The sequence below is a fragment of the Bufo gargarizans genome, chromosome 10 (genome assembly GCF_014858855.1).
Source record: "Bufo gargarizans isolate SCDJY-AF-19 chromosome 10, ASM1485885v1, whole genome shotgun sequence".
NCBI lineage: Eukaryota > Metazoa > Chordata > Amphibia > Anura > Bufonidae > Bufo > Bufo gargarizans.
Window position 1 is genome coordinate 33,481,337 of NC_058089.1, and position 27,898 is coordinate 33,509,234.

At 46.8% G+C, this 27,898-nt stretch overlaps 1 protein-coding gene and 1 long non-coding RNA gene across 2 annotated transcripts in view; one reads left to right on the top strand and one right to left on the bottom strand.

Annotated features, from left to right (window-relative positions):
* The window catches only part of DEAF1 (DEAF1 transcription factor), a 79,198-nt gene that overhangs the window by 19,263 nt on the left and 32,037 nt on the right, over positions 1-27,898 (top strand). The window contains exons 4-5 of the mRNA XM_044269876.1: positions 25,821-25,967; positions 26,320-26,459. Coding sequence (XP_044125811.1) covers positions 25,821-25,967; positions 26,320-26,459 — 287 coding nt within the window. The remainder of the gene's footprint in view (positions 1-25,820; positions 25,968-26,319; positions 26,460-27,898) is intronic.
* On the bottom strand, positions 15,256-15,878 carry LOC122920406. The gene is made up of 3 exons (XR_006386915.1): positions 15,804-15,878; positions 15,668-15,711; positions 15,256-15,510 (listed from the first exon to the last, which is right to left on the bottom strand). It is a non-coding gene; the product is annotated as an uncharacterized LOC122920406 (long non-coding RNA).

A 27,898-nucleotide genomic window follows, 5' to 3' on the forward strand; every position in this document is an offset into this window, starting at 1 on the left:
AATCTAGTTATGCCTTTTGGGTTAACGAACGCGCCAGCGGTGTTTCAGCGATGTCAATGACATTTTCCATCATTTTGTGGGAAGGTTCATTGTAATTTACTTGGATGACATACTAATTTACTCTCCTGATCTGAAGACCCATCAGGATCACGTGAGACAGGTTTTTTCGCGGGAGAATAAATTATATGCTAAATTGGAGATATGTGTGTTTTCTGTTCAGGAGCTTCCGTTTCTGGGATTTCTGCTTTTTTTTTTTTTTGTCAAATCTTTATTTTCATTATGACAGATTGTATATAGCAAATGACATCTTGTATTCAAATAGTAACAAGAACCAGATAACTACTCCAAGTTCATTAAAGGTCACAATTGAGTAAGTGTCCATTTCCGTAAGCAAGCGTAAATATCCAATTCTATTTTTAAGCAAGCATGTGGCAAAACCCATGTCTGACTCAACTTATTGTGAGGTCCATTGTTGTGTACATGGTTAGATATAGTAACAGTGGATGTAAAGCATTTGTTTCCTACACACCTTTCCCGGTAGATCAGGTAACACAGAATGTGGATTTATCTATAGATAAGTACATATAGGAACTGCTAGCCAGTGAATTTTTTTTATACCGGTCAAACCATTTTTCCCATGTAATTAAATATTTATTGTGTGATAGCGATTCCCAACTCGTTAGTTCTTCTAATTGGCAGATGTCTTGGACCTTTTATATACACATTCCCTAAGACTCGGGATCTCCTTAGATATCCAATATTTTGGTATTAGCAGTTTGACCGCTGCAATAAGGTGGGCAGATAAGGAATGTTTTGCAAGTTTATAATTATAATCAGGTAGATTGAGTAGCGCCACTGGTGGGGTGATAGGAGAGGTTATTGTACATATTTCTTGTACCTCTTTGGAGATTATATCCCAGTATTTGGCAATTAATGGGCACGACCACCAAATATGGTACATGGTACCATTTTCCTTTCCACACCTCCAGCAGTTTGCTGAGTAAGAAGGGCTAATGGCATGAAGTTTTTCAGGTGTTTTGTACCATCTGGTGACTAGCTTAAAGGAGTTTTCCTGGATTTTTATACACCCCGAGTATCCATGGGAATGGGTAAGTATTCTTCCTACAGTCTCATCATTTAAGGAGTAGCCTATTTCTTTTCCCCATTGTTCGATAGATTCAGACGCTAGACCATTGTTTATTTCCAATATTGTTATACAGTAGCGAGAGAGTTCCTTTTTTGCTTTTTGGCTGATTCCACACTGTATCATACCATGTGGGGGTATAGTCGCTGGGAGTGCTTGTCAAGTATTGTGTACAAATCCTATTCATTTGGGAATAGTGGGTTAAGGACCATGGGATACGCTTGAACCGTGTTTTCAGAGTTTGTAGGGTGGGGACTAGGCGATTTTCTAAAAAATCTCCTACTGCTATATTGCCTAATGCTGTCCAAAGTCCTAGATCATCTTTGAAGTCTGCATTAAATATGTAAGGTAAGTGCCTGATAGGCGTAAAAGGTGAAAGGCAGCGAGAGGGATGTAAAGATCCTGATATTTTGTACCAAGAGTCCAAGATACCTCTTAGTGAGCCAGGCGCCTCCAGTCTATGTTGGAGTTTTGTGTGGAAATCCCACAACATAGCTAGGCTGTCACCGCCAGATCTATGAAAAGTTCGGACAGACGTTCTTCAGTACCTCCTGCATGATGTTCTTTTCTTTTGGTTTCACTTTGACATCTCTTCTCCCTCTCCCAGCTGTCATCTATTAGCAGTGATTGCCTCCCTTTATATCCCCTCCCATACTGCCTCACTTTGTGGTTTATACATCTTTCTGGATGGTGCTCACTGCTAGATGTTGCTTCTGCTGGCTCTTCAGATAAGTCTGTTCCTATTTGTGTTTTCCTGTTTGGCTTGATCCTAGGTGACCCTGACTCCCTCCATATTAAGTGCAGGGAGCCGGTGGTCGTGTCCCCTCACTATTATAGGGGTTTCAGGTGTCACTCAGTCTAGGTACGTGGACATGCAACTTTCTATCACAGAGACCTTTGCATGGGCTGAGCAGTCATGGGGAGCTATAGGGCTTTAATAGGGCTCACCCTTTTGTTCCTTAGTTTTGGGATAAAGTCAGTCGGATCTTTATTTGTTACTTCTTGTTTTCTGCAACACCATCCGTGACATAGGCCTCTCGGCCCTAAGACTTTTCTTGCTATTTGGCAACCTAGTTTATTTATCCCAGGGTTGACTAGCTCTGAATGTAATCTTATCTGTATTGCCCTATAATAGCCGGTCACATCTGGAAGTCCAAAACCTCCTTTGTGTCTGGGCAAAATTAATCTTTTGTAGGCGAGTCTAGGTTTAGTATGGTTCCAAACAAATGTAGAAAACACCTTATGGATCTGTGCAAGGTAGTGGTGAGGCAGGAATATTGTCTGCATCAAATATAACAGTTTAGGGAGGATATATGTTTTTAAGACATTCTTCCTCCCCATCCAAGTTAAAGGGCTTCTGTCACCCCACAACAGTAATTTTTTATTTTTTTTGGCTAGTTACATTCATTATAGCGCGATATATGAGAATATAATGTTGTCACTTACTTTCATGTGGCCGTTTCTTGAGAAAACGAAGTTTTATAATATGCAAATCCGGTCTCTACCAGCAAGTAGGGCGTCTACTTGCTGGTAGCCGCCGCAGAAAACCGCCCCCTCGTCGTGTTGATTGACAGGGCCAGCCGTGATCTCCTCCTCCGGCCGGCCCTGTCAGTATTTCAAAAATTGCGCGCCTCTATTCATTCGGCGCAGGCGCTCTGAGATGAGGAGGCTCGTCTCCTCAGAACTCCCTCAGTGCGCCTGCGCCGATGACATCACCAAAAGAGAAGACCGGCCGGAGGAGGAGATCGCGGCTGGCCCTGTCAATCAACACGACAAGGGGGCGGTTTTCTGCGGCGGCTACCAGCAAGTAGACGCCCTACTTGCTGTGAAAGGTCCTCTTTAACTACCCATTTTAATCTAACATATGTGCTCCATTTAAAGTATAGTGAGAACAGAGCCCTTATTTATGTAAAACCTATAGTAACAATTTAACATAGGGGTTAATAGGTATCGCCCTTAAAGGGACAGCTTTACTGCATATAATACTCTAGAAGTGACTCATCCTGATGTAAACAGAACCGTGATCAGCGTCACCATCAGTCAGAGTTTCAGTTGTCCATCTCTCTCTGTGCGGCTTTCCTATTTCGCCCGTTCTGCTGGGGTCTTGGTTTCGTTCACGGTGATCTCGCTGGTAGCGGTGGTAACTCTTCCTCAGAAGGAATAGGGAGCCAGGGGGATCTCCACTGGTGGCAGGTTCAGCATGTCCCAGAGGGATGGCAGATCTGCAGGTGATCTTACAGTGAATTGGCGGTTCCCTGCTGTAATGAGTATGCCGAAAAGGAATAGCCACCTTTAGGGGATTTTTGAGGTGCGCAGGAGATCTGTAAGTGGTTTAAGCATCCTCCATTTTTGAAGGGTAGAGGCTGCTAGATCTTGAAAGATTTGGATGCAGACTCCATGTAGTTTCACCTCCCCTCTCTCCCTCGCTTTCTGCAGAATCTCCTCTGTGTCCCTGTAGCTTAGGATGCCACATATGGGATTATCAGAGGGCCCAGTGTACCCTCTCAACTGTGACGCTTCCGGCTCTACCTGGGCCAAGCAGGACGGCGAAGAGTGACTCCATTACATGCAATAGATCTTCCTTGTTCTCTGCTTCTGGGAGGCCTCGGATCCTTATGTTACGTCGCCGACTCCTGTTCTCTTGGTCTTCCATCTGGAGCAAGTGACTATTCATGGCTCTGGTGTGGGAGCTCAGTGAGCTCTTAACAGCTGTATTGAAGGTGAGCATGGCGTCTTGTACCTGTTCTTTGGACTCAGCCCTTTCTCCAATATGGCGGACGTCAGCCTTTATGGTGGCTAGGTCTGCTGCAATTGGGGCTAGAGCCTTCTGGAGGGCCCCTTCTAGAAAATCACGGGTGAGTGCCGCTGGTTCATCGCCAAGCTCCGATCCGCTCACCTCTTTCAGCTCACTACATGGGATTCCGAAAGCTGCGTCCCCAGATGCTTCCTCCTCTCCATGCCGCCTCGTCGCCATCTTACTTGTTCGCGCGGGTAGCTGGGGAGCTGTCTTTTGGAGGAACTTCTCCATGTTGGAGCGCTGCGGTGGGTCCCTTTTCGGGTCAGTAGTGTCTTTAGCCGGATCCTTAGGCTGGATCTTCATCCCTTCTGTTGGGTAGTGCTCAGAAATGGGCTAAAACGGGGTCTAGTAGTGGGAGCTCCGCTCTCAAGCAGCCGCCATCAAGCTCGGTCAGGCCACGCCTCTGGGATATCTGCTTTCTGACTCTGGTTTTCGTATGGACCCCGAAAAGGTCCGGGCAGTTCTGGAATGGGACCAACCGGAGAATCGGAAAGTTTTGATGCGGTTTTTGGAGTTTAGCAATTATTATAGAAAATTTATCTTGAACTACTCTACTATTGTAAAACCTTTGACCGATATGACTAGGAAAGGCGTCGACTTCTCTGTCTGGTCGGATAACCTTCTACAAGATAAGTTGGTTTTGGTTTCCTTTTTGTGTTCTGTCTAGGCTGTTAGAGAGACACCTGCCTCCTCCAGGACCTGAGGGAGCAGGCTGCCTCTTTCCCCCTTTCCACAATCTCAGGGACTTTGGGAATCTTCAGCCTTAGGCACGGGGGCACGTTGATTCCCACCTTTTAGGGTCTGAACGTGGGCACAGAAGTCCAGGGAGAGCTGGTAGGGAATTGTCAGGAGGTGACCTTTATCCCCAGCTTCTAGCCTAGACGCTTGTTTTGAGGTTTTGTCTGTTTATTGTATCTTGTATCCTACCCCTTCGTGACAATAAGTTTTAAAACTGCCTGCTGTCCTTTACCCCTGGCTGTGCTGAAGTTGGTGGTGAAGGTGTTACGCTGACCGGATGAGGAAGCGGAGTGAGAGGAGGAAGCAACAGGAGGCAAACTGAAGCGCCCTGTAATCATCGTGGTGGAAGTACATGCGCCAAACTGCTATCCACCTCAGGCCCAGCCGCCACTGCATTTACCCAGTGTGCTGTTAGGGAGATATAATGTTCCTGACGTGCTTCCTGGTCCACATATCTGTAGTTAGGTGGACCTTGCCACAGATGGCGTTGCACAGTGCACACCTGATTTTTGTCCCCCACTTGGTTGTGCAGGGAAGGGATGGCACGCCTGGAAAAGTAGTGGCGGCTGGGCACGACGTACTGTGGAACAGCCACCGCCATAAGGCTTTTAAAACTCTCCGTCTCCAACAGACGGAATGACGGCATTTCAAAGGACAGTAATTTTGAAATGCTGCCATTCAGTGGCAGGGATCGCGGATGGGTAGGGGGGTACTTCTTGTTCCGCTCCAGTTTTTGGGAGATAGAGAGGTGAACGCTTCCGTGGGACATTGTGGAGATGCTTGGTGACCCAGGTGGTGGTGTTGCTGGCAGATTCTCTGTTTGCGGGGTGGCAGGTGCCACTGTCACTCCGGAGGTGGATGAAGAGGCCGAGACTGCAGCAGAAGAGGAAGCAGGAGGACCCAGATACCTTTCTTGGTTTTTGAGGTGTCTAATCCACTGCAGCTCGTGCTTTGCACTTAGATGCCTGGTCATGCAGGCAGTGCTCAGGTTGAGACCGTTTTTGCCTCACTTCAGGCTCTGATTGCACAGCGTGCAAACCACTCATGTCTTGTCGTCAGCACATTGTCTGAAGAACTGCCACGCCAGGGAACTCCTTGGAGCTGGCTTTCGTGTGCTCCGTCTCTTGCTGCGATAGGCAGTAGCAGGTGTACTGTCTAGGGGACGGCCACTCCGCTTTTGCACCCTGCTCCCTTTTTTTCTGTGCTGGTGGCTCTGTGCGACCACGGCCTCTTACTCCGAACTACACAGGTCACTCGCATGACCTTGATTCCATGTGGGGTCGAGGACCTTATCGCCCTCCACATTATCTTTCACCCAGTCTTCACCCCTGCCCTCGTTGTCGGTCTGCACACTTTCGAAAGCCAAAGCAGTTGGCACCTGTGTTTCGTCATCATCCGAGACCTGTTGCGGTGGTCCTCCCATGTACTCATCTTGAAACATAAGTGGTTGGGCATTGGTGCACTCAATATCTTCCACTCCTGGGGCAGGGCTAGGTGGATGGCCCTGGGAAACCCTGCTAGCAGAGTCATCAAAAAGCAGAAGTAGAGTTGTTGCAATACCAAATTTTGTATTCATTTTCGATACCAAAAAAAAGTATTGCGATACTCCATTCCATTCCGATACCACGCAAAAAAAATAAACCAAAAAAGCCACGTGCACTCTGCATTTTTAAAAAATGGCGAATCGCGCAGTTTTTTTTTAATTTTTTCTGTTCTGGCGTTCACTGCATAGATTTTTTTTTTTTTTTTTTTTCTATTTTAATAGTTTGGACTTTTCGGACATGGCGATATGTGATATGTTTATTTATTTATAGTTGATATATTTTATATGTAATTTATACTTAATATCAATATATTATTATTATTTTTTTTTACTTTTTATTTAATAACTATTTTTTTCATCCCTTGTCCTATTCACCCTGATAGATCTCTATCAGGGTGAATAGGACTTCACACTCTCCCTGCTGCCCTGTGCATAGTACACACAGCAGCAGGGAGCTGACCATGGCAGCCAGGGCTTCAGTAGCGTCCTGACTGCCATGGTAACCGGTCGGAGCCCTAGGATTACACTGCTGGGGCGCCTTCTCTGAACGCCCAGGAAAGAAGCTGATGTCTCCTCCCCATCGCTCCGATAGTAGTAATTAGCATACGGTGCAGGAGACTGTAACTGGGGCACAGCGGGCGAATGGCGCGGCGCCCAGGAATAATAGTAGGTGCAGGGAGATCCCTGGGCGCCGCTCTACATGTCCTGCTAACTTAACTAAGTCTGAACTCATAAAAAAAGGTTGTTTTATCATTGGAGCCGTCCCTCCTTCGCCCCTCTCTCCTAATTGGTGGGAGCGGCACAGGGGGAGGGAGAGACTGCTTCCTTCTCCCCTGTGCTGCTGAGGGAACATGAGCGCGCTGACAGCAGCGCGCTCATGTTCTGTGATACTAGACTGCACAGCAGCGCAGCCCAGTATCGAAAAAAACGGAAATCCAGGTATCGTATCGATACCAGGACAAAAGTATCGATTGGGTATCAAAATTTCCATATGCAGCCAGCCAGTCGCAGGGGCAACACGTGAGGTGCACGGTGGACCGATTAGGGGTCAAATCATATAACGCACAGTTCATCGGTTTACTCACGGTTAGCAGGTAGCCTCCCTAGGCTGGCAGCACAGTGTTGAGGTGGACAGCACCTCAACATTTGAGGTGGAAATCCTCCGGGGCACACTCTGTGGTAGGAAGCATCAGTCAAGATGGTGGTTGAGGTGCCCTTGATGTTAAGGGTGCTTGTTGCGGCTGAGTCCCTTGATGGTTTTTGTTGTGACGCCAGTACTGTTAATGGTGGTATAACCATAAGTAGTAATAATGAGGTTGACAGTGGTAAGATGCAACTCACAACTTTTACTTTGGATGTCTTTTGGTTGCAGCGGTACAAATATGCAGTCTTTAGATGATACAGAGTTAATTCTGCAAATCCACTGTTTTAGGCTGTTTAGGTTTCTTGGTTTTGGAGCAGTGGGTTAGGTGTACCTGGTTCCTTTAGATGTGTTGGATCCTATTCCTTGTCTTTCCCTACAAGCTGAATAATTTAGACAGGAAAACTCAACTGTCTCTCAGAAGTTTGGTGTGGCTGCCTGAAGCTATAAAACCTCCACCATGCAAAGGTGTCTGTGGCCCTCAACAATGGCTCTTATCACCGATGATTCCTAGGAATGCTTTTCTTTTCCAGGGAGGCAGACTCTTCTCCTACTGGTCAGGGATGCAAGTATATAGTCCGGCCACAGAAGGAAAACGCTCTTCTGCGCCTCACATCTGAGTATCACCTCCTAGCGAAGTTGGCTCGACTCACTAATCTGTGTTGCGAAGTCTTCACTCTATCTTTCCTCCCACTAACTTGATCTGACTACCTCAGATCTGCTCTCTTCTGAACTACATTTTCCTAGCTATCTTGCTCAGCATCTCCCCTGGTCTTAACTGACTAACTAGACCTAGGTATATATAGGACCTGAACTTTATCCCCATCTAGTGGCGGGATGTATAAATTACACCTAATAGGCCTGTTAACAGGGATTTTGCAGATACACAAATGCAACCTAGTGCTTTTAATAATGTAAAAAGTGCTTTTAAGCAGTGACCACACACACGTCGTGGGACGCCGCACATACCCGCAACAACCCTAAGCAGAAGAGACTGCTGCATGACTTGACGCTCTCCTCATATTTCTCAAATTTAGGATCTTGCCCAAAATGTTTATTTTTTTTACTAGCAGAATAGAACAGTAGCTAAAGGGTGTATCTGACAGCAGTATATAACGCTTGAATTTCACACGTACAGATGCAGCAAGGGCTGTGAAATTTAGTATTTTTCCCAAAAAGGGTGTTTTTAAAAACCCAGAAAATGATAGCTGTATTTCTAGCTTAAATTGCACACGGACTAATGCGGCAGAGGCCCCAGATGGAGGGTATTGCCAAAAATGGGTGTTTTTTTTAAACCCAGATTATTATTGCAGTATTTCAAGCTTGGATTTGAATGTAACAAAAGCACATATGCTGTGCTGGTGCACTGAGCTTGCATAAAATGGCCGCCTCCGCCACCCACCTAACTAACAGACGGATAAAAGTTATTTTTCTGTGTCACTGGGCTCAGGGCAGGGTAAAAAGATTGTGCACTGCACCCACAAAACTAAATCTAGGTAGATCGCTGAGTTAACAAGCACTTCTGATTAAAGATTCTTTCCTATTCTTTCCCTCACAGCAGCAGCATCCTATCCCTACACTAATCAGAGCAGAGTGATGTGCAGCGCTACGTGGCTCCAGCTTATATAGAGCCTGGGTCACATGCTGCACTGGCCAATCACAGCCATGCCATTAGTAGGCATGGCTGTGATGGCTTCTAAGGGCACAGAGTTAAACGCTTGTTGATTGGCTCCTCTGCAGCCTTTCAAAAAGCACCATAAAATAGCCGAACACCGAACCTGAACTTTTACCGAAATGTTCGGGTCCGGGGTCCAAAAATCCTAAGTTCGGTACGAACCTGAACTTTACAGTTCGGGTTCGCTCAACCCTAGTCAGGAGCTTTCCCATTGTTGAATGTGGACAGGCATTGGCCTCCAACTGGCTTGGATTCTATTTTCTAATATACATCTATTTAAAATTGTGCTCCCAGACCTTTATGATATCTGTGCATTAGTCTCTCCCTAAGGTTGGTTTCACACTAGTGCTTTTAGATCTGGCAGTTCAGCATTGCCGTCCAGCCCTATTCACTATATTGGGGACCGGCGGCAATCAGGCTGCAACCCGGCAAATATGATGAGAATCTTCCGGAAGTAAACCGCTGGGCACAGTGGTTTTCTTTAGTCCAATTCTCGGCATGTTTGCCAGGTTGCGTCCGGATCTTTTGGTGCCCATTATTAATGGGGCTGGCAGGTGTCGGGTTGCGTCTGTCAATGCCGGATCCAGACATTTCCAGCAGGATGCTCCTAGGGTTGCCACTTCGGTCGGTATCTCACCGACCCAAACCAATAATTTTGTGTCAGTCAGTGCCGGTAATTTTTTCCTACCTGTATTTTCCTATTTTCCTCCATTGTGAGGCGCTCGTTAGTACAGCCTTTAACTCCCATCCCCTCCCCCACTTGTGTGAAGAAGAAAATAAATAACTCTCCATTTGATGGCGCCGCAGTGAAAATTCGCTGCTCACTGAACGCTCAGGACAGGACCTGTGAGATGTCGTCACGCTGGAGCACAGGTCCTGTCCTGAGCTTCCAGTCAGCAGCGAGTGTTCACCGCAGCGTAAGCAAATGGAGGAGGTACATTTTTATTATTTATTTATTTTTTTCAGAAGCAAAGAAGGGGACACTAATGGGGGCATTACTCTTAGTGGGGGGCATTAATAGGGGCATTATTTGTACCGGGGGTCACTTGGGGGAATTACTATTTCTGGGGAGCAGTAATGGGGGCATTATTAATTCTGGGGGACACTAATGTAGGCATTACTATTACCGGGTGCAGCTCTAGATGCTTTCTGCCACGACAGCCTACTGGAGATGTCTGACGCTAGTGGGAAACTAGCCTAAAGAAAGAGGGGGAAAAAAATAAAAGGTGCAGTCTATTTTTAGTTCTGTAAAATGCATCCAAAGGAGAGCTGAATATAGGGCTGAAATGATTACTCGATTGAATCGATTAATAAAAAAATCCTTAATGCAAATTTTTTGCATTGAGGATTCGTTTGTGTCATGGGACCACGGAGCGGGAGTGAAGCGCTTGCTATTACTTACTGCTCCGTGGTCACCCTCCGGCCCGTACGGTGCTGCACTGGGTCCTGACACATCGTCAGGTCATAGTGCACGTAAGCGCTCACTATGACCCGACGCTGTGTGACGTCAGTATCCAGAGCAGCACGTGGAGAAGAAGAGGAAGGAGCTGTGGAGCCGCGCCCCTACAGGAAGGGTAAGTATTTTATTTCACTGGCACTGGGGACATGGCACTGAAGGGGGACAGCCGGCAATGGATGGAATAGAGTGGGGGACTTGGAGGGGCTGACTGATGGCAGTGGGGGAGTAGGGGACATGGAGGGGCTGATCTGATGGCACTGGGGGACATGGAGGGGCTGATCTGATGGCACGGCGGGAGTGAGGGACATGGCAATAGATGGCATAGAGGGGCTGATGGCATTGGGGGAGTGGAGCTGAAGGCACTGGGATTGGGGAGAGCTGAAGGCAAAGGGGGAATGGAGCGAAAGGCACTGGGGTGGGGGGTGCTGATGTCACTAGGGGATAGTGCAGCTGATGGCACTGGGGGAACTGATGCACTTGGGCTGATCACACAGGGGGGAACGAAGGGTGTTGGGGACTGATGGCAGGGGGTCTGAGTTTTTAGAAACGAAAACAGTCTACTAATTCATTTTTTATTATTAGATTATTTGATTAACTGTAAAAAAAATTATTGATAGAATACTCGATTACTGAAATAATCGTTTACTGCAGCCCTAGCTGAAATGATTACTCGAATTAATCGATTAACTCGACACAAAAAAAATCCTCGATGCAGATTTTTTGCATCGACGATTTTGTTTTGTGCCATGTGACCGTGGAGTGCGAGTGAAGAGCTTGCTATTACTCAGGCTCCGTGGTCATCCGCCTGCCCACACAGCGCTGCACTGGATCCTGATGTACATACTTCGTCAGGACATTTTAGTTCACTGGCGCTGCGGTTTGGCACTGATGGCTAGGAGAGGGAGATGGGGGACTGATAGCAGTGGCGGCAGCTGGTGGCACGAGGGAGGGGGAAACTGATGGCACAAGGGAAGGGGAACTGATGGCCCTGGAGGGGGGGGGGGGGCTGATTGCAGAGGGGCTGATTTTGTTTATATAGAAAACGTTCTTTTAACTAGTTTTTTTCTTATTAGAGTATTCGATTAATCGGTAGAATATTTTAGTAGTCAAGGAATCGATAGCTGCAGCCCTAGCTGAATACGATTAAACATGGTGTTAGTTATGTGAGCTGTCATGTGACTCACAAGTATCATGTGACCTGCCTTTCAGTTAACTGCCCAGGTATCTAATAGGTGAATAGTAGTGTACTGAGGAGCAGAACATGTACAGTATATACAGCAGTACTACCGCCCGCAGCAGCACCTCATGTCTGTCAGTGTCTGTAGCAACAGAACGTTTTATTTATTTATTTATTTTAAATACTAAACTTTATGAAATAACATCATAATTCCACAACTATTCCTTTTACTTATCACATGAATGTGTCCTGTGTGCTGATCCAGTTCATGTATGTCATGTAACACTGCTTACTGAATGTCAGGGGTGATGAGAAGAGCTCTGACACTATTTAAAGGAGTACTTTAACACTTTAAAAAAAAAACATAGTTCCAGAAGATTCCAGTCAGTCTAGTCATAGAAAGGGAGGATGTAGGGAGCAGTCTCCATCTCTTCCTCTTCCATATACTCCAGCGTTAAGCCCTGGAGCCTCTGTCACGTCCATGAGCTCCAGGAGATGAAAACAAGAACTAAAGTTGGAGGATTTGTATGGCTAGAGCAAGAGAGATGGCAAGGTAAACACGTTTAAAGCATTCCAGACCCTGCTGCTGCAGAGGGGAGACAAGTTAAGACACCCTAATATATGCACTATTCCAGACTAGTGGACATTACAGCCACAGTTGCTAGATTGTAGTAGCTAGCCAAAGATTTCATTAACAGGGACTTTAGGAAGAGAAGGTGTAACCTAAGGGCCATTGCTGTAACAAATTGCCTAGCTTATACTTGGACATCTGGGAGGAATTTGCATTGTGTACAGATAACTGCTGGATGAACTACAACTCTTATCCTGCACACAGTAACAAGATTTTTGTTAATGTGATCTGGTCTCTGACTTTCTGAACAGAGCGTACTGGACTTTGCATTTCCATCATGTGCCCTGCCTAGCACCCACATGGACATTAACACCATGGGCACCACCAAAATATTATCCTGGAGGGAAACCACTGCCACAGGGAAATTCCCCTCCTTCACTGCACCAACCCCAGGGAGCGATGACCTGAGGGAGTACACTGTGATCAAGTATTTTAACAGAACTATTAGAACTAGACTTTTTAAGGCTGTGAACATTCACATATCAGTGATTCGTGTGCTGTACATGTTCTCCACGGACAGCACACATACCCATTTATTTTAATGTGTGTATTCACACATCAGTTTTTCTCCACGGTCCGTGGGTCCATGTTTTTAGCACAGATGCATGCTCTATTTTGTCCCTGTTCACGGATCCATCACACCCATTATAGTCTATAGGTACGTAAAAATTACGGATGCAACACGGATGCCATCTGTGTTCCATCCGTGTTTCATGGGTCATTAGGAAGAGATCTTTGAAAATGATTTTTCAGCTGTGCAGTGTCAGTGAAATTGTGCAACCCTTTGCACTTCTCTGCCATGCTGGGTGGGGGCATGGGCAGGGGAGTTGAGGCTTAGCGATCCGGCACATCCCAACACATATGGCACTTTTCTGGTGTAAAGAATGTCCGAAACCTATGCCGGGTCCTAGTTGGTGTCGCTTTCAGATTCTGGTCACACCGGCCAAGATGCACCACAATTTTTAAGAGCCATGAGCCTCTCAATCATTTTGGTGCATCTCAAGCCATCTGAAACTCCAGTCTCCATGAATCCCAACCCCCCCCCCCCATGGATTTTTATTTTTTTTTAAACCCACCAAAAGTGCTTGTTAAAAAGAAAAACCATGAGATCATTACATTTTTGTTCAAGCCAAAATAAGAAATTTATTACATTGATATCCAATAGGAATAAAGACAAGTACAACGGTATAGGGGGTAAGAAGCCAATTTTATTTAGGTAAATGGGGGTTTATTTTAGTATTGGGAAATGTATTAAAACAGCGTTGAAGGGCTTCTGTCATCAGACACATGCTTAGTAACCTGGCTGACGTTAGACACGTGCTGATCTCAGCTGAAGATAACAGTGTTACTCTCTTATTTCCTGGTGCCTCCGTTTTAGAGAAAAAATATGATTTGATTTTATGCAAATGAGCCTCTAGGAGCAATGGGGGCGTTGCCATTACTCCTAGAGGCTCTGTTCTCCCTCCTCCTGCCGTGCCCTGCTCATTTTGATTGATGGGGCCAGGCATTGTTCACATCATCCTGTGTGGCCCTGACTTCAGGTGAAAATCTCACACCTGCGCCGTGCTGTACACGTGTAGTAAAGGAATGATGCTTGCCGGCTGTGGACTTCCTCAGTGGAAGTTTTCTAGGTATACTGTGACGTATGCGGCGCAGGCGCAGTAGGGAAGTCCATGCATGCACCAAAAGGCACGGCGCAGGCATGAGATTATTACTGAAGTCTGGGCCGGGCTGGGTGACGTGAACACTCCCTGACCCTGTCAAAATGAGCAGGCGCGGCAGGAGAATGGAGCCTCTAGGAGTAACGACAACGCCCCCATTGCTCCTGGGGCCTCATTTACATAAAAGTTATTTTTTCTCTAAAAGGGAAGCACCTAGAAATAAGAGAGTAACACTGTTATCTTCTGCTGACATCAGCACGTGTCTAACGTCAGCCAGGTTACTAAGCATGTGTCTGATGACAGAAGCCTCTAAGACTATTACTGGGTATGTGCCAATTGTTTATTTGTCGTATTAAATCCTATTTATGGGCCATGTTGATCCAGAGGAAGGTGAATATTCCTTCCTGATCCCAAGTATGGCGATCAGAATAAGGGTGCATTCACACGACCGCTCCGTTTTGCAGTCTGCAAACTGCAGATTCGCAAAACGCTAATACCGGCCGTGTGTGTTCTTCATTTTGCAGAACGCACAGGGCCGGCACTATATAGAAAATGCCTATTCTTCTCCGCGGACAAGAATAGGACATGCTCTATATTTGTTGTGGGGCCACAGAACAGAACAGCAGATGCAGCCAGCACACAGTGTGCTATCCTCATCTTTTGCAGCCCTATTGAAATGAATGGGTCCTCACCCGTTCCGCAAAATTGCGGAATGGATCCGGACCCATTCATTTGGTCGTGTAAGTGATCCCTAATTCCCACGATCAAATGCTGATTCCTGACATGCGGGATATGGGGATAAATGTAAGAAGTGTATTATACTCAATTTAGAGACTTCTGCTAATTTTATGTTTAGGTTTGTTAAATATTAAGTGTTTTTAAACAATTTTTTCTGTGTGGACTAATGTTCATACTAAACCTATTTAAGGCTGTGTAGATCCCGAGGAAGGCGAAAACCCCTGTGAGGAATAGGTCCCTCAACTAGGGGGAAAATTCCTTCCCGACCCCAAATATGGCGATCAGAATAAATCCCAGGATCAAAGCCGATATCTCTGTCTGCTATGTGTGGGTGTCTATACCTGTCCTGTAGTGTTCCTATACCTGTCCTGTAGTGTTCCTATACCTGTCCTGTAGTGTTCCTATACCTGTCCTGTAGTGTTCCTATACCTGTCCTGTAGTGTTAGTGATGTGCGGTGTATGTATAACTTACCCGGCCTGTGCTGCGGGGAGTTCAGGGGTAATAGCCGCTTAGCAGCCCCAGGACTACAACATGCGGCTATTGTCCCTGAACTCACCAGATGGAAGCTAAGCACAGGCCGCTCCTGGGGTCCTAGAGCATCTTCAGGCTGGAGTGATGTCAGATGCCAGCCCGGGGATCAGAGGATGTCAGGTCAAGGACAGGGGCAGCCGATGACAGTGGTGAGGCATCAGGATGGTATGGAGAGAGATGAGATTTCATGGCAGCCGAGGTGACAGAACAGCAAACACATGAGGCATTGGTCAGGAGGAGGCACAAAGTTCTGGGAAGTTGGCAGGATTTCATCCTGGAAGACATTACAGGAAGACATCTCAAACAAATCTATCTACTGTAGATTCTGTTATCTTAAGGAATGATCATATAATAAAGCATTTAGCCATGTAACATCAAATATAATGTTGAGATTTAATGTTAGGTGTCCTGTTTATATAGTGATTTCTCACCAGATGGTCGTGGACTCCTTCACAGCCCAGATCTTCTCATCCACCTAAGAAGAAGCAGGGACATAGTCATTGGGATAGGGAGAAGGACAGTGATGACCACAACTGATGAGTTATTCTCAGAGGATGAGAATCTTACCGGGCCCAGCTAGGTGACATGTAGCTAAATTCGGCCACGGGGTGATGGGCTTTCTTATCCTTCGGCCAACACAGATGTTGTTTCTCCAGAACCCGCTGAAATGGTGTGAATGGCGGCCTGTGCCCTCCTCTCCTCCAGTTCCTTCCAGCCGATGGTGGAAAACAGTGGATGCATCCGTATATTGCCACGCACACCGAGACGCTTCTTAGGTTTTTTGCACAGCAGTTTTGCAACAAGATGTTGCACATCAGCATGAAGCCAAGATGGAATGTTTGGCTCATGGGTGGTAATGGCTGTGCGAGCCGTCTTTCGGAAGGGGCCATAGTGAAATGGGTGGTGTCCTGATGCCATCCTGGACACCACAATCCCCAGACTCCACCAGTCAACTGCTGTGCAGTAACTTTTCCTAAGAAGTATCTCGGGGGCCATGTAATAAAGGCTTCCCGTCACTCCACGGATCTTATTGGAGGTGGTGACACCATCTTGGGCCAGCCCGAGGTCGATTATACGGATGTGTCCATCTGCATCCAACATGATGTTAAGCGGCTTCAGATCTCTGTAGTGAAATAATACAAGAAAATTACAAATCTGCAAGACCATGCAAATAGAAATTCAGGACTCTAGTAAAGCTGGATGCATGATCTCCAGCATGTAAAGGGGACAGAGAGAAGGGGGAAAGTTCTGCTCACCGGTGGACGATGTTGTGTCCATGGAGGAACTGGAGGCCACATACCAGCTCTGCTGTGTAGAATCTGATGGGGAGAACAGAGAATAGTCTAATGCAGGGGTCAGCAACCTCTGGCACTCCAGGTGTTGTGAAACTACATCTCCCATCATGCAAACTTGTTTGGCTGTTTTCTGAACTCCCATAGAAGTGAAAGGAGCATGCTGGGAGTTGTAGTTTCACAACAGCTGGAGTGCCGAGGGTTTCGGATTCCTGGTCTAATATAATCAAATCCTTCCCTAGAATTTCCCTAATATCATGTTATGAAGGACCCTGGGAGGTCACCAGCAGAGAAGAAGTGCTGTTTTATGGCAGCCTGTATTCTTTCTATTCACTGCTTTGTTTATCCACCTGACCGACCACTACAGAGTAGTAGATACTACTACCACTACATTCAGTTTGGTGCCATAGATCTGCATGTAAATACCCTGAACAAGAAGTTACCAAGAATTACACCGCCACCTTGCACCTTGGGACAAGCCCTCCATCCCTCTCCTAACTGTACCTCTGACCTCATTTTTTACTCCCCATTCTCTTACCTTACGCTGTCTGTATTCAGGTAGCCGCACATATTGATCAAAGCCTCCAGGCTGCCACCGGACAGATACTCCGTGATGAAATATGCCCGCTCCTGAGACTGATGTGCGGCATACAGGTGGCATAGGAACGGGCAGGCTCTGGTGGCCAGGAGTATCCGCCGCTCTCTCGTGATGGTATCTGCATTGTCCCACTTTTTGTCGATCATTTTGACGGCCGTGTAGATGTTTCGGCCAGGGACTGATGCCAGGACCACCTGAGGAAAAGAAATGGAGAATACTCATCTACCCAGACATAAAATGGCTGATAACAGAAAGCAATAGATGGAGATAAAATGGAAATATTGTATTAAAAATTAATTAAAAAAAATACTAAAACTTACTTTGCCAAAGCTGCCCCTGCCCAAGACCTGGTGGATGGTGAAGCGGCTGATGGTAAGCCTGGCATAGGGGCTGGACGTGTCAGAGTCTTGGCTGCTGTCTGATGTCAGCCCCTCATCCTCCGATCCGCTCTCCTCGGTTGCTCTCCTCTTCCTTGAGGCGCTGGATCCAGTGATGCTCTCCTCTTCCCTCTTCCTCTTGTCTTCCCTCTTCTCCTCCTCGCTGTCTTCTGTCTGTCCAGTGGACGCCATTGTCGAAAATATCGAAAAATCTTCCAATCTGTAGACCGCCTCTGCTCGCTGCCGTCGACAGTTGAATCTGAACGGCAGTTGGTCGTGTGCAGGGGTCAGAGGTCACGATGGAATCCTCAGGTGGCATCTCCTGGCAGTGGACCATGGACATGCTCTGCCATGTTTGCTGTGAGGTGGGCATCTTGAGTGGCAGTCCAGTGTCCAGAGGAATGATCGAGAACTACATGGCGGCATCTTCTAGTGCCATGTTATTAGTAGATGGGGGCAGGTGATGTGACTGGTGTATGAGGGGTGGCAGTGGTGCCCATAGTTCATCACCCATCATACTGGCATGTTGTAATAAGATCAGTTGTGTGGAAATTCATTATATGTAATGCACAAAGCAGCACTTCCAGGAAAAATAGTATAAAGGGCTACAGCGAGCAGGGCCTGGATCCACAGCCCTCAGATGTACACCAGTGAAGAAGTCGCAGCGCTCCCAAAAAGTCCAATCAAAGAGGATTTATTCTTCCACCTACAGACAGCGAAATTTCTGTCCTGTCCGAGAAAAGTCCTGTGATAGGACATAAATGTCGCTGTACAGAGAAGAATAAATCGTCTTTTTTAATTTTTTTGGACAGCTGCGACTTTCTTCATTGGTGGCAGGTGGACCAATACATAAATGCAGTGATAGACTGAGCCTTTCCAGTAGGTAGGACTGGTGCCAAAGCAAGAGAGGCACGTCACTGGTAGAGTAGACCAATGTTGCACAACAGTAAGCATGGGATTTTTCAAGTTAGGCTGATGTAGTTACCGTAGATTATGGAGGGTAACATTTTTATGCAACTGTCCTAGAATTATTATCATCAGTGCTGGCAGTGGTGTTATATCGGCGGCCCGTGCCCACCATTTGAGCATTTGCTCTTCTGTGCAGGCACGGCTGTCGCTCTTCACCCCTTTTCTGGCAGACCCGCTGCCCTTCCTCTGCCTCCTCGCAGTGGGCCCAATAATAGGCCGGGACAGTAATGAGCCTCACGCTGCAGTTGCAGCGTCGGCTGTGCGGGGATGAGAAGCGACGCAGGTGCCGGGGAGCGGAATAACTATTATCTGTATGAGCTCCCCAGGCATTGGGGGACATGTGTTGGCATTGGAATAACCCCTTTAACTGCCTCAGGACCGCTGTACGCAGGATTGCGTCCTGGCGGCGGCCCTGTTATTCCTCCTGAACGCGCCGGCGTGTCCTCTCGCGAGAGGCGAGATTTCCTGTGAACGCGCGCACACAGGAGCGCGCGTTCGCAGGAACCGGAGGTAAACGAGTGCATCTACAGCCTGCCAGCGGCGATCATTCGTGGGGTGTCTTCTTTCCAAAATGGGGTCACATGTGGGGTATTTATAGTGCCCTGGCATTTTAGAGGCCCTAAAGCGTGAGAAGAAGTCTGGAATCCAAATGCCTAAAAATGCCCTCCTAAAAGGTACTCATTGGAATTTGGGCCCCTTTGCGCACCAAGGCTGCAAAAAAGTGTCACACATGTGGTATCGCCGTACTCAGGAGAAGTAGGGCAATGTGTTTTGGGGTGTATTTTTACATATACCCATGCTGGGTGAGAGAAATATCTCTCTAAAATGACAACTTTGTATAAAAAAATGGGAAAAGTTGTCTTTTAGAGAGATATTTCTCTCACCCAGCATGGGTATATGTAAAAATACACCCCAAAACACATTGCCCTACTTCTTCTGAGTACGGCGATACCACATGTGTGACACTTTTTAGCAGCCAAGATGCGCAAAGGGGCCCAAATTCCAATGAGTACTTTCAGGATTTCACAGGGCATTTTTACGCATTAGGATTCCAAACTACTTCTCATACTTTAGGGCCCCTAAAATGCCAGGGCAGTATAACTACCCCACAAGTGACCCCTTTTTGGAAAGAAGACACCCCAAGGTATTCCGTGAGGGGTATGGTTAGTTCATGTAAAATGTAATTTTTTTGTCTCAAGTTAGTGGAATATGAGACTTTTGTAAAAAACTAAAAATAAATAAAAAAAAACATTTTCCGCTAACTTGTGACAAAAAATAAAAACTTCCATGAACTCACTATGCCCATCAGCGAATACCTTAGGGTGTCTACTTTCCGAAATGGGGTTATTTGTGGGGTGTTTCTACTGTCTGGGCATTGTAGAACCTCAGGAAACATGACAGGTGCTCAGAAAGTCAGAGCTTCTTCAAAATGCGGAAATTCATTTTTGCACCATAGTTTGTAAACGCTATAACTTTTACCCAAACCAATAAATATACACTTTTTGCATTTTTTTTTATCAAAGACATGTAGAACAATTAATTTAGAGAGAATTTTATATAGAAATGTAGTTTTATTTGAAAAATTTTGCAACCGAGAGTGAAAAATTTCATTTTTTTGCAAAAATTTCGGTCAATTTCGATTAATATAAATAAAAGTAAAAATGTCAGCAGCAATGAAATACCACCAAATGAAAGCTCTATTAGTGAGAAGAAAAGGAGGTAAAATTCATTTGGGTGGTAAGTTGTATGACCGAGCAATAAACCGTTAAAGGGATTCTGTCACCTCCCCTAACCCAAAAAACGATTTTAAAGCAGCCATGAAGCACAGCTTACCTGGATTAGGCTGTGCTCTTTGATCTTGTAATTCGTCCAGCAGTTTCTGCAAAAAACGACTTTTATTGATATGTAAATGAGTCCTGAATGTGCCCAGAGGGGCGTTTTGTTCCCTCTAGTGAGCCCAGTAACGCCCCTCTTACAGTGCCCAGCCTGCCTTCCTTGCACTGTCTATCCGCCCTCAGCCTGCCACAGCCTCTCCTCCCTCTCCTCCCCCTCCCTCACGCCGAACGAACTTTCGCACAGGCGCAGTACCCACTGAGGGCTGCGCCTGTGCGATCAGCAGGAGACTGAGGGCAGGAGCTTCATCCTCGTCACTGGGCATGCGCCGAGCCCAGTGACGTCCGATGCTCGCTCTTCCCTGCTGACTGAGGGAAGAACGAGCATCGGACGTCACTGGTCTCGGCGCATGCCCAGTGACGAGGATGAAGCTCTTGCCCTCAGTCTCCTGCAGATCGCACTGGCGTAGCCCTCAGTGGGTACTGCGCCTGTGCGAGAGTTTGTTCGGCCGTGAGGGAGGGGGAGGAGAGGGAGGAGAGGCTGTGGCAGGCTGGGGGCGGATAGACAGTGCAAGGAAGGCGGGCTGGGCACTGTAAGAGGGGCGTTACTGGGCTCTCTAAGAGGAACAAAACGCCCCTCTGGGCACATTCAGGACTCATTTACATATCAATAAAAGTGGTCTGGTCATTAAGGGGGTTTAAGCTAGGGGGGCTGAGGTGGTGAAAGAGGACCTCTCACTGATCCTAATATTACAATTCTTATTGCCTGACAGTGTAGGGCTTTATTAGGAGATGTCAGGGTGCTTTTTCTTCTTCACATTGTCTGCTCTGTTTCCCCGCTGTGTCCCCCATTCACTTTTGCCCCCTCCACCCTGTACTGATGCTGCTAATTAGCATACAGGGCGGCAAAAGCTAACGGGGGGAGGGGCACAGCGCCGGAACGGAGCAGCCAATGGAGCGCCCTGAGATCTACTAATAAAGCCCTACACTGTCAGGTAATATTATTGTAATGTTAGGACCAGTGAAGGGTCCTCTTTAAGTCACCTTTCCCGTGTCTGAGCTATTGGTTGTCTAGCAGGCAAGTTCCATGTAAAGGTGACATAGTTTCATATGTCTTCCTGTGTACAAACCTCTGCACGTTTTCAGTATTTTACCCATCTCTGCCTGATCTCCATATCGACTCTGAGCTGCCTCACCTTGTCCTGTCTCTACTATGGTTTTGCCTAATCCCTCTATGCTTCACACCGGTGTCTTTTGACTCCCATGGGTCAGCAGTAATCCAAACACAAACTGGTCCAGGAGGTAGCAGCCTGGTTGTTCCCCTGCCGTGAAGTCCAGATGCTTGTATAGAGGTTGAACAGTGAAAACCAGGGGATTGCCAGGATAACTCCCTTACGCTGGGTTCAGACCTGAGCTTTCTGAAACGAGCGCTCTGTATGCGCGATTGTACGGGCGTTTACAATCGCGCATACAGAGACAGGGGTGCACACATTGTCGCGCGTTCCCGAATATCTATGTGCGGGAACGCGCGACAAACGCCCAAAAAAAAGCTCAAGCACTTGTCAGGTGAGAACCATTCCCATAGGGAATCATTGGTTCTTGCCTGTTGTGCGTTTTACAGCGCGTAGGAACGCTCTATAAAACGCTCAGGTGTGAACCCAGCGTTAGGATTAGCTCCCAAGTGAAATCTGTTCGGATGACACAGTGGTTCCACACCCACTGCTGTAACAAGTAGTCAGGACAGCAGCAGTTGGCAGCACACGGGGCATTACTAGGACCTGATCCCTGTGGTGCATGACTCAGTTATGGGTATAATCAGAGAACCTTTGAGAACTTGTGCTCCCAGTTCCCAGCCTCTTGCATTTAAACAGAGACAAATGTCCTATTTGCAGCCAACTATTCAGCAGCCTGGGAAGGTTGTTGCTGCTCATCCCTCCGTACCTGTTGATATGTCCCTCCCTGTCACACGGTTGGAAGATGCTCCTTTTCCTCATCAGTCCTGGAGATATCACTGCTCGTGGTTACTTGCACAGTAGCTTGCCCACTGTTGAATGAGCAAAAGACAATGTGAAGTGATGGACCCGCTATGTTCCAACAAACAAGTTTGCTCGCAGGCGCAAGACATGACCATCACGAAAAAGTGAGAACTTTTATTGATGAAATTCCTTCAAACAGTCATGTTTTGGGGTTCCAGGACACGTTTTGTTACGAGGTGGCTGATGGTGTGGGCATCTGGGCATGCTGACTAGCGTTGTGGACAGCAGTGGTGATAGCAAATTGTGTTGGTTGGAATCTAGCAGGTCCACCACTTCACACTGTCTTCTGTTTATGTGGCATTCCTCCTGTAGGTTGGCAACCATCTTCCAGAGGATCTCATAGAATAGCATACAATAGCCTACAATACCACCGCACCAATCGCCATGATATAGGTCAGCGCATTATATATCCCTGTGGGGACTACGATTTCAAACATGCATACCCTATGAGTGCCTTTCTCTCACCTCTATACCCACATCCAACACTAAGGTATATGGTATTTCTGCTGCAGCCTCCCACCATCATGCCTCGCTCACTCTCCATACTCCACCAGGCTTATTCGCTGCAGCTCCTATCTCCGGTCTACAACCTGACTGGTCTACTAGGATTTGTCCTGGCACAGCCAATGCCCAATCCACCCCTGACCGCTCCTCCGACATTATTTAAAGGCTCACTCTAATGCCTCATTCACACATCAGTATTTGGTCAGTGATTTCCATCATGAGCCAAAACCAGGATTGGCGCCTCCACTGAAGGTATAAGGGAAAGATCTGAATCTGTTTAGGCTAAAAATCACTGATGGAAATCACTGACCAAACACTGATGTGTGAAGGAGGCATAACCGTTTGTAAAGGCCTCTGCATATGGGGGCACTATGGAAATAAAGCCACAGAAAATGATAACGTGAACCAAAATTTTGTCCCCTCTTAAAATGTTTTAATACATTTTCGTGTAAGTTGTAATGACGGCCCTGGTGTCCTCCCTCACTGGGGGATAGAAGGATCAGACTGTTACATTTTAACATGCCCAATCATTTTGTTCTCAGAGGAGATGCGCTGCTGAGGGGAACGTTTATTTCCTCTTCCCATTTAGAACACTTAGGGTTTCGACACCCCCTATACCAGTGATGGCGAACCTTTTAAAGGGGTTGTCCAGGTTCAGAGCTGAACCCGGACAGCCCTCCATTTTCACCCAGGCAGCCCCCCTGACATGAGCATCGGAGCAGTTCATGCTCCGATGCTCTCCTTTGCCCTGCGCTAAATTGCGCAGGGCAAAGGCATTTTTCTGAGTTCCGGTGACGTACCGGGGCTCTCTATGGGGCTGACAGGCAGCCCGGTGACGTCACCGGCACTGATGGGCGGGATTTGGCTCTGCCCTAGCCAGTAAAACGGCTAGGGCAGAGCTAAAGCTCGCCCCTCAGAGTCGGTGACGTCACCGAACACACTGCTGGGCGGAAGTTACCGCCCGGCAGTGTGTTATTGAAAACACAAGAGCCCGTGCCCTGCGCGATCTAGCGCAGGGCACTGGAGCGCATAGGAGCATGAGATGCTCCGATGCTAGGCTCAGGGGGGCTGCCGGGGTGAAAATAAGGGTATGTCCGGGTTCAGCTCTGAACCCGGACAACCCCTTTAAAGGCCAAGTGCCCAAACTGAAACCCAAAACCCACTTATTTATTGCAAAGTGCCAACAAAGCAATTTAACCTGAATACTATAGTATATCCTCTATGTACTTTATTATTTAGCTATAATAGCCTGCCTACATTCAGTGCGCTGCCTGTGCTGTTTATAGTGCGCCTGCGCTGATGAATGGCAGGAAAAGTCTAAGGCATATTGTACACCATAGACTTTTTCCAGAGTGCGGGTGCCCACAGAGAGGGCTCTGAGTGCTGCCTCTAGCACCCGTGCCATAGGTTCGCCATCACTGCCCTATACATATGTATACCATACATTCCTGCAATCTGATTCACATTGGCAGCATTTGTCCAGCAGAGGGCAGTATGAGCCAAGGGAAATTGCAATCTGACTTAGTCCACATGAAATCCCACCAAGTACCAATCCGTTTTCTCCTATTAGTGGTCGCCTTGTTCTGTGGTTTGTACAAGCACCATTTTCTTTAGAAGCTGTATGGATATGTATAATGTTTGCATTTACCACAGCGAAGGTATTGTCTCTAAAGAAATAAGCTAAGAAAATTGTGTGATGACTGCAGGATGCTGGGAAATGCAGAGACTTCAATGGGACAGAAATGTCCCAGTCATCTTATTGCTGAGCAGTGGCATAATGTACCAATACTGTTTTACCCAGAACCAGCCTTGGGTTGGTTGGTGCACTTTGTAGTACCTTGTGTAACTCCAATGGCAGTAAATATGTAACTCCAATGGCAGTGAATGTAGAGCACGCTGCGCATGCGCAATGGTATTTTCTTCACTTCAGGGACCCCGTTCTGGAGATATGTGCGGGACCTGGACTTGTTTGACATTGATGGCATATCTTAAAGGGAATTTCTGAGATTTTTATACGGATGACCTATCCTCAGAAAAGTTCGTCAAGTATCTGATTGGCGGGGGCCCGACACCCAGGACCTCTGCCGATCAGCTGTTTGGGAAGGCACCTTATCTCTGCTTTTCCTACGCGTGACGGCACGTTGATGTGTCACGTTGCCCAGGAGCAGCTCATCCCCATTCAAGTGAACACAGCCGCTATACAATGTATGGCACTGTGCTTGGTAAGCTGCGAGAAGGCCTTCTTAAACAGCTGATTGGCAGGGGTTCCGGGTGTCGGACCCCCAGCGATCAAATACCGATGACCTATGCTGAGGATAGGTCCTCAGTATAAAAATCTCAGAAAACCCTTTTAACGATATCAATGTCTGAAATGGGAATCCCCCGTTAAATAGGCAATGTTCCTGCATCCTGCACAGCAGCCTTTCCATGGGGTCAGGCACCAGGTTGTGGATCAGGAGTGATGTTCCTGGGTTCTTACTCCATTAGAACCACCTTCACCCTCTTCAGTAGAGACAGTTGATGCACCATGGATTTCACTGCCAAACATCAGGCTGCTGTTCTGACAACGGGTTCCCACTCCTGGGGTTAGTCATGTAATAAACAAAATTACCAGTCTGTCATCTAATCTTTAGGCCTCATGCACATGACCATGCCTGTACTTTGGCCTGAAAACCCGGATCTACAAAATACGGACACCTTCCATGCGCAATCTGCATTTTCTTTCGCTAGAAATGATTATTCTTGTCCGCAGTATGGACCAGAATAGGACATGTTCTGTGGATAATTTGATGAACGGACATACTGATTTTTTTTTATTTTTATGGATCCATGTACAATCCACCAAAAATGATGCAAAATTGGGCCGTGTGCACGAGGCCTTAAAATAAGGTTTTAGGATTTGTCTGTTCATCTTTACAGCGAGAATCAGTATCCTAATTATCTAATATTGATTACTGCTCCTTTTTCTTTTTGTAGGCTCAGACAGGTCTTCCACCTCGCCGTCCCCAGGACCAGAGAAAGATGGCACGAAATACAACTGGGATCCATCGGTATATGACAATGAATTACCTGTGAGGTGTCGTAATATCAGTGGCATCCTGTACAAGAACCGTTTAGGATCAGGTACTTTATGCTGTAGACCAGGGGTAAGCAACCTCCGTCACTCCAGCTCTTGAGAAACTACAACTCCCAGCATGCATACTTGCTCTGCTCTTCTAAGAACTCGCATAGAAATGAATGGAGCATGCTGGAAGTCGTAGTTTCACAACAGCTGGAGTGCCGGGGGTTGCTGGTCCCTGCTATAGACTAAGCATGTGTCCCATTCCTTCTGCTTAGTTTTTTTTCCATAGTTCCCTATTAGAGAGTCAGGATGGTGGTGCTAAAGATGGTCCTGATAAGAGTTGATGTGCCGCTGCTGTATCTGAGTCCCCCTGATATATACATATGTGTTATTACATCACATGTGATCTCATAGGGGGTCGAGGACGCTGCGTGAAGCATGCTGATGGGTGGTACACCCCTACTGAGTTTGAAGCCATTGCAGGCAGAGCAAGCAGCAAAGACTGGAAGAGAAGTATCCGTTATGCAGGAAGACCCCTGCAGTGTCTTATCCAGGTAAAGCAATTGGTCTCTTCAACTTTGTTACAGTAGGTTTTAATTTCTAGTTTGTTACTGTTAATCAGTGAGTTCCTATCATTATAGTAGAAAAGCAGCTCTGGAGCACAAGCTTCTGCTCTATACAATGAAATTATTGCATAGAGAAACTAAAGCGGAACGTTCATGTAAGGTGTAATTGTTTGGAAGGAGACGTGACCAGTGGAAATGCAAGGCTATCGCTCTCGTACCATATTTCATAATCCAGATTCTTTATGGTCCTATTAATTCTAATAAATCCCAGATAATGACTATTTCTGCTGTTCCATAGACATTAAGATGTGGCTGTCTTTTCACAGTGCTTTTCACATGACAAAAGTTTTGATTGGTGGGGTCTGGTAGCCGAGACCCCCACCAATCATTGATGCTAAGGGGCTGAAGCGCTGAGCCGAGTGCTATGTCCCATCAGCTCTGATCTGCATTCTGCGGAGAGCTGAGCAGAGCCGTGTGTGCGCTCATGTGAGTCCGCACACCTCCACCCCTGAGGGGATCAGAGCTGATCACAGAACGATCAGTGGTTGTCGTAGCCCAGACCCCTTACCAACTTTTTCAAACCTGCATGAAAAGGTGACACATTTATTTTAAAGGGAACCTTTCACCATGAAAAATCTATGTAATCTGCAGGTGCCATGTTATAGAGCAGGAGGGGCTGAGCAGATTGATGTATAGATTTATGGAAAAAAGATTTAGTAAAACTTAAGTATTTTATTCATTTATATTCCTGCTCATTCTGGACTTTGAAATCCAGGAGGCGGTCCTATCAGTGATTGACAGCTGTCTCTGTATACACAGTCATCGAGGGAAGGCTGTCAGTCACTGATAGAACCGCCTCCTGGACTTCAAACTCCAGAATGAGGAGGAATTGAAATGAATTAATTACAAGTTATACTGAATATTCTTCCAACAATCTATACATCAGTCTGCTCAGCTCCTCCTGCTCTATAACACGCTGCCTGCAGATCAAACACCATGTTCAACATGACCGGTTCCCATTAATTATGCTAAAAGCACAGGTTATAGGTAATGTAACATATCCTATTTGAGTTGTCTTGTGTACTCATTAAAGGGGTTTTAATTATTGATGACCTAACCTCAGGATAGGTCATCAATATCAGATTGGCGGGGCCCCGCCGATTAGCTGTATGAAGGGAAGGCGCGTGCAGTCTCTCTTCCTGCTCGCCATAGACATAGCAGCAGCGAGCAGGAAGAGAGAAGGGAGACAGCATGTGCGCATTGAGCGTGCCTTCCCTTCATACAGCTGGTCGTGGGGGTGCCGGGTGTTGGACCCCGCTGATCTTATATTGATGACTTGATTTGAGGATAGGTTATCAATACAGATCTTTGGGGGTCTGACACCCGGCACCCCCGCCGATCAGCTGTATAAAGGGAAGGCGCTCGCT